Raw genomic sequence first — 6,597 nt, 5'->3', positions numbered from 1 at the left:
TGGTGGTCCTTTCGGTGGTCTTGAATTTTGAAGTTTATCACCTTTCAAATAAATAAATAAATAAAAGAAAAGAAAAGAAAGAAAAGAAAGAAAAGAAAAGAAAAAAGAAGAAAAAGAAGAAGAGAAGTTTATAATGTTATTTTGTGGGGTTTATGTGGGTTTCGTGGGCCTGATCTATGGCATCCCTAATGAAATGTTAAATAGAAGTGATTGATGAGCTGGGAGAGAGAAGTTAACAAAAACAAATGCTGCAACTGAACATTGGGTAGTTAACAAAGGAAAAAGAAGAAGATTTGAATGCAAACATTACTACAATAGCTAAATCATTTCAGATTATGTTTTGTATTTTAAAGTTAACACCAACAAATAGCACAAACAGGCTCTTCCATGTCCATCCTGCAAATCACTTTGGATTATTGCAAAGGCTGGTTCAATTGCAACCTTTGTGAAGCATAAACAAGCAAGTTATTGCAGTTTCAACAAACTTCATGTTGTAAGAAATGAGTTTCCTTTATATTTGAATTTTGCTTTCTCATTCCAAACATAGATTATTGTTAATGAACCATATGCATATGATCTTAACAAATTCCAAGAACTACCCACACTAAATTTTTTGTGCTTCTTCTATCCAATAGAGTATGCTATCCATTCACATTGATGATTCTATTTATATTATTTTGAGAAATCTGGCATTCTCATTTAGAGACGGGTTGGATCTTAAGTTGCTTAAGATAAGCTACTTATACCACAAGTAGCTTATCTTAGTTTCTACTTATTAAGAAGATGAGTATGTTTGGTAAACAACATACTTATCAGCTTCTCCTCTCTTTCGTCTCTCCTGATGCCTCTCTTTGGCAACTCATGAAAAGTAGAAAAACTAAAAAAATTAACTGAAGTGATCAAGTACTTTTTAATTAAAAAAGTTACTTATAACTAATCATAAACCAAACTTATATGAAATAAGTCACTTATCTACTGCTGCAAGTAGAAAAGTAACTTATTTGGTGGTATCCAAACGGGCCCTCAATATAAGCTTTTGCACTTTGTCCCATCTCCCAGAACCACAGCAAAGTAGATTGGAATGAGCCTTCTTAATTGGAATATTGATAGAACAAACTAATATTGGGAAAGGATCATATACAGGGTGGATTAAAGAAGCCTGGAACTCTACAAGATATGCATTCAATCTTTGGTTTTGGGGTTCAAAATGATTTACAACAATTAAAGAGTCATTATAAACTGCTTAGAAAGCATGATTTCACCATATAAACTCCAGGACAAGATAGTGGATATGGTTGGGATGATCCTGCCTGTGTCATAAGATCATTTTTCTTTCTTTCTTTCTTCTTCTTCTTCTTCTTCTTCTTCTTCTTCTTCTTTTTTTTTTTTTTTTTTTTTTTTTTTTTTTTTCTGTTTTGTTTTTCTATTATATTTTATTATTTGTATTGACTTCATTGATAAAAAATGATATTCGTTTTTTTTTTTTTTTTTCCTATTGCTGTTCATTTTACAGCAACATATAACAATGCTGACATTAGTAGTGTAGGACTACAAATACAAATAGACATAAAACCTTGAATTCTCAGATATCAAGTTAAGCTCATGTATTTGCAGCTATCAATCTTCTAACAAGAAGGTTGCATTCTACAAGTACATATTTATTAGTATATTTCATAGCCAAGTAATCTAGGCCATCAATCTTTTCTAACCGACCAAAGCGGATGACTAAACAAAACCATGAAAGCTTGTTTTCCTTTTGAACTATCCATTTTAAAATTGCTCGTTAGACATAGGATTGCCCAATTGATACAATATTCATACAAATGGACACACCAGATGATCCATCCATTCTTCCAGAAGAACCCAGCTCAGCTTGCTGCCACCCATATGTGCGAGTCGTACTAACCATTGATTGAATGGTCTGAATAGCCTGATCAAAGTGGTTCATACACATGGAGATGGCTACCATTTCCACTTGGAGGGTAGATACTACAGACAGATGGAGATTGCTTCAAGGTGACAACTATGACATATTAAGAAAGAATCCAACATTCTTCACTAATAGCTCAGTAATCTAGCTAGACTGTTGAAAGGATGACAGCACCATGATGGATCATGTCCTAAGTTTTCATAGATCATGATATCCAAGCCATCCAAATTTTGGGCCTATGCATGGTTTAATTGAAACGATGCTAGGGGTCATTTGGGCGATGCTTAAACACTTTTTTGAGCCAAATCCCAATTCCCCTTCTGCGTGAGCATCATCTGATCTTCGCACAGCGATTAGATGAGTAGACAGTTGCCCAAAGATCATTTTGGGATAAACTGTCAAAAAATGGGCCCTGTACTGCTTTTTCCTAAACTGTGGAGTTGCAAAATCTTAGCCAGGGATGCTATTCAGAACTAACGGTGAATTATCATAGAAATTTGTTAAAGTTAGTAAGTCGAGGATCATGCCATTTCCCCAAATGAATGGCCCATTTGACGTGTGCAGGGGCACGTGGGCTCAACACTGTATTTGTGGGATTTAACCCATTCAAAAGGGTCGTCCAACCATGGAAGTAGGATTCTAAAGAAATCAGACTAATCCAACCATGTGGTCCATTGCTTCAATTAGGAGGTTGTTGAATGATTGTTCATTGTTTTTTCATGGTGTAGCCCACCTGATGATTGTATAAGCATATCTTCTTCTTCTTCTTTTTTTAGTAAATCGCATCGTCATGATAAGGCTTGCCTGATGTGCAGATTGGGTGAAAACATGGAGAGCCTACCACAGAAAACAATTGACAACCAGCCAAAAACCTCCAATTCATGGTTGGGAGATCTGTTTGGACAGGTTGGATGTCATGGAATCATTGTAGAGTGAGATAACATTCACTACACCAAAATCATTATTAGGAACGGTTGCATCTTTGGTTTAGGAACAACATTAAGCCGTTCCTAATGCAAAACAGTTTTAAACCGTTCCTACACTACCAAAAACCCCCCAAAATCGTGAAATAGAAAACCACAATGTCTGTATTTCATTCCTGGGTCTCTCTCTCCCTGCGATTTCCATGGTATTTTCCCGTAATCTCCATTTTTAGTCTCTCTATTTGCAATCTTCATGCTCCGATCGAACCCAAAACCCTCTCACTGATGACAGACGAAACATCAATCCTCCTTCAAATCCCCTCTCTCTCTCCCTACCCATTTAAATCATTACAACAGAAGCTTCATTTCTACAAAAGCTCTCTATCTCCATTCGTAGTTTAGGGTTTTCCAGTTATGGTTTTACTAGTTTATGCTAAAAGTTAATTTCTGATTTATTGTAGTTGGGATTAGTTTATTTTTTTTAATTAGCATCAAGATATAACATCTGAAGGTTCAATATTTCCGCATTTTTGTGGGTCTCGGTTGGGATTGAAACCATTTCGCATGTGGATCTTGATTTTGTGGAATTTTATATTTGCTTTTTTAGATTTTTTTTCTCCTTTGTTTTCCTTTTTTAGGTTTTTTTTCTATTTTCTGTCCATTTTTCTTTTGTTTCTTCTTGTGGGATCGGCCTGGTGAAGCTGTGAGCCTCTTCCAACGGATGGAGTTTGAAAATGTGGTGCCTAATGAGCTTATTCTGGTGAATGGGTCTATAGAAGAGAATCGAAATGGATTTAATATGATTCTAACAGTGGCTCTTATGGATGTTTATTGCAAGTGTGGGTGCATCTCTCTTGCTTAGAAACTGTTTGATGAAATGTCTAAATTAATTTGTTTATTTCGGAATATTCTTGCTATCTAAGAAATTTCACTGCATTAGAAAGCATCTGGATCTGTCATGCAGTTTTTATTTCAGCAGCAGCAGCTGTTAGAATGGATGCTCAGCAGCAGTCAAGATTGGTGAGATCCGTCCAATTCATATCTCTAGATGGTGTATGTAGGTTGTTGATGGAGAAGATGTTCTTTTTCTTTTCTTTCTTTAGAGGCCTTTTGTTTTCGTTATCTTTTTCTTGTTGGGGTTTTCTCGGTTGGGCTAATGTTGCATCTGAAATTCATTTGATTCTAGTAATTTGATATTTTTCCTGGTGAGGGGCAGATCTCTCTTGCAATGAAACTCTTTCTTTTTGTTCCTGTGGTGGATTTTTCTTTGAATGATCTGAATTTTGAACTCGCATTATGAATTTATTTTCTAATGTTGGGTTGTTCTCATCTGATTTTGATTCACTGTTTACAGATCTTCTTCTGCCCTTGTATCTGTCTGCATTGCGATGGAACTGTTTGAATGGATCTGATCAGTTTGCAAATCTTCATGCCTGCTTAGTTCTCTGTATGTGTTGGATCTTCCAATGTGAATCTGATCTTATCTGCAATGAATTTGTCAAGGTCTAGTACCTACCTTATGGGACCCTGACTATAGTTAAATGGAGTATCTAAATTATGGTGCTGCTGTAAGTGAGGTGGAGATAGATCTTCTTACAGGTGCTACCACAATCTTGCAAACAGATATGATCTATGGCTGTGGACCGAGCTTAAACCCTGCTGTGGATTTAGGACAGATTGAAGGATCTTTTATCCAAGGAGTTGGATTTTTCATGCTGGAAGAATATCTATCAAACTCAGATGGGTTGGTGGTTTCGGATGGAACGTGGACATACAAGGTCCCAACCATTGACACAATCCCCAAAGAATTCAATGTCGAGATACCTAACAATGGCCATCACAAAAAATGCCTGCTCTCTTCCAAAGCTTCTGGGAGCCACCGTTGCTTCTAGCGGCCTCTATTCATTGTGCAACTAGACAAGCCATCAAAGAAGCAAGGAAAGAGCTCCTTGCAACCAACGGCTATGATCATCCTTCTTTGATATTCCAAATGAAGGTCCCGGCAACCATGCCGGCGGTTAAGGAGCTCTGTGGGCTGGACAATGTGGAGAGGTATTTAGAAACCATGATTTCTCACCAATAAATACCGTTCTGCTCATCTATTTCCATATTCTCCATTGTGAATATATGCTTGATGAACTGCCATGTAGACTTGTAAGTTGGTAATATACAGTGCTACAAGTGGGGCCTGCTGTTACGTGATCCAACCATTGATATGATGGGCCGCCTCAACATGGATGGCCTATGAATAAAAAATCCCCTAAGATCTTAGCTATAGAAAAAAAAAAAAAAAAAGGTCTAGTACCTATGGCGGTCGATTGGTTTGTACATCTTCATGTCCCCTTAGTTCTCTATGTGTTAGATCTTCCAATGTAAATCTGATCTGATATGTTCGAATGTCATTTGCAATTCACAGATCTTCTTTTCTAATGAATCAGTCAATGTCTAGTATCTACAGCTGATCTGATGTTGTTATTGTCAATAGCTTTCTCAGTTTAAGTCACATTGTGTTTGATCTGTTTTAGCTGAGATCAGGAACATTCATTTTGGTTTCAAATCTACTGTCACATTGACCTTCTTTGTTCTGTTCTCATCTGCATTCCATAGATCTTCTTTTTCATTTATTTATTCTATCTGCATTGTGGTTTTGATGAACATATTTTATTGTTAGGAACCCGCATGTATACATCTCCACATGCATTTGATGGAGAAATGACAAAAGAACAACTTTTTTATATCCTTCTGTTTCATGGTGTGTGATAAATAATACCTTGCTCTCTCTTTGTTTGATATTGAAATGTGACTAACATGGAACTTCCCTATTGTGTGTGGATTTTGTACATGTGTGGCCCATGGTTTGGTAATCTATGCCATTGAACAAGTGTCTCTCATCATCAATGGACTATGCCCAAAAAATCTTCTCGGTCAGACAACGCTAACCATTTGTTTATTTGCATACAAATACATGGGTAAGTGTGCTAAAATACCACATTTATGGGCAAAGGGCCAAAGATTACTGGAAGGCATCCTCCAATTTGGAAGATTTTGTGGGCATGGTCCATCTTTGATGGGGCCGTGGTATTAATGGCTTCGATAAGCCAGCCTGGCAAACATCATGCATGACAGTGAAGTTCCATGTTAGTCACTAACAGAGAAGGAACTTGGACTCTAAAATGCAATTACCATTTTTTTTCTTGGAAGGGAAGGAATATTACAGAATGACTGCAATACTTGGAGCTTTTTCTGCCGGTCAAGAGATACCATTTTGCATACTTGAAGACCCTAATGTTGCGTTTGGGTACACATGAAAAGAATTAGGGACTTCTGATAGTTTTGGCAGGGCAGAATTAGCCCTGGAATTGCAATTGCATTCCTTTCAAGTCCAACTTAGAATTGCAATGATTTTAACTTGGTGGCCAGTTACTCAATATGAATGCCAACCAAAGACACATTGCAGTTTGGCTACCTTCAGTTTATTAGTGGCAGACTCAATATGAATTTATGTAATATTATCTTTTAAGTTTTAAATATGTAAAAAATAAATAAATAAAAAAAATAAAATAAAATAAAAGAGAGAGAGAGAGAGAGAGAGAGAGAGAGAGAGAGAGAGAGAGAGAGAGAGAGAGAGAGAGAGAGAGAGAAAAAAAAAGAAAAAAAGAATGCAGGTTTCAATAAAATATGACTTTGTGCAGTCTTCGAATGTTGAAACTTACAGGGTTTCACTTGGGATCAATTGGATTGTAT

General features: G+C 36.6%; 1 protein-coding gene across 1 annotated transcript; it reads left to right on the top strand.

The window, feature by feature from the left end:
• The first annotated feature begins 1,734 nt into the window (after positions 1 to 1,734).
• On the top strand, positions 1,735 to 5,124 carry LOC131247151 (indole-3-acetaldehyde oxidase). The gene is given in 2 exon segments (XM_058247587.1): positions 1,735 to 4,725; positions 4,728 to 5,124. Coding segments are annotated over 2 exon segments (540 nt in total). The 5' UTR covers positions 1,735 to 4,394; the 3' UTR covers positions 4,937 to 5,124.
• The last annotated feature ends 1,473 nt before the right edge of the window (positions 5,125 to 6,597 follow it).

The sequence above is a fragment of the Magnolia sinica genome, chromosome 1 (genome assembly GCF_029962835.1).
Source record: "Magnolia sinica isolate HGM2019 chromosome 1, MsV1, whole genome shotgun sequence".
In the NCBI taxonomy this organism is placed as follows: Eukaryota; Viridiplantae; Streptophyta; class Magnoliopsida; order Magnoliales; family Magnoliaceae; genus Magnolia; species Magnolia sinica.
Note: the sequence above shows the minus strand (reverse complement) of the source record. Positions and strands in the feature narration are given on the sequence as shown.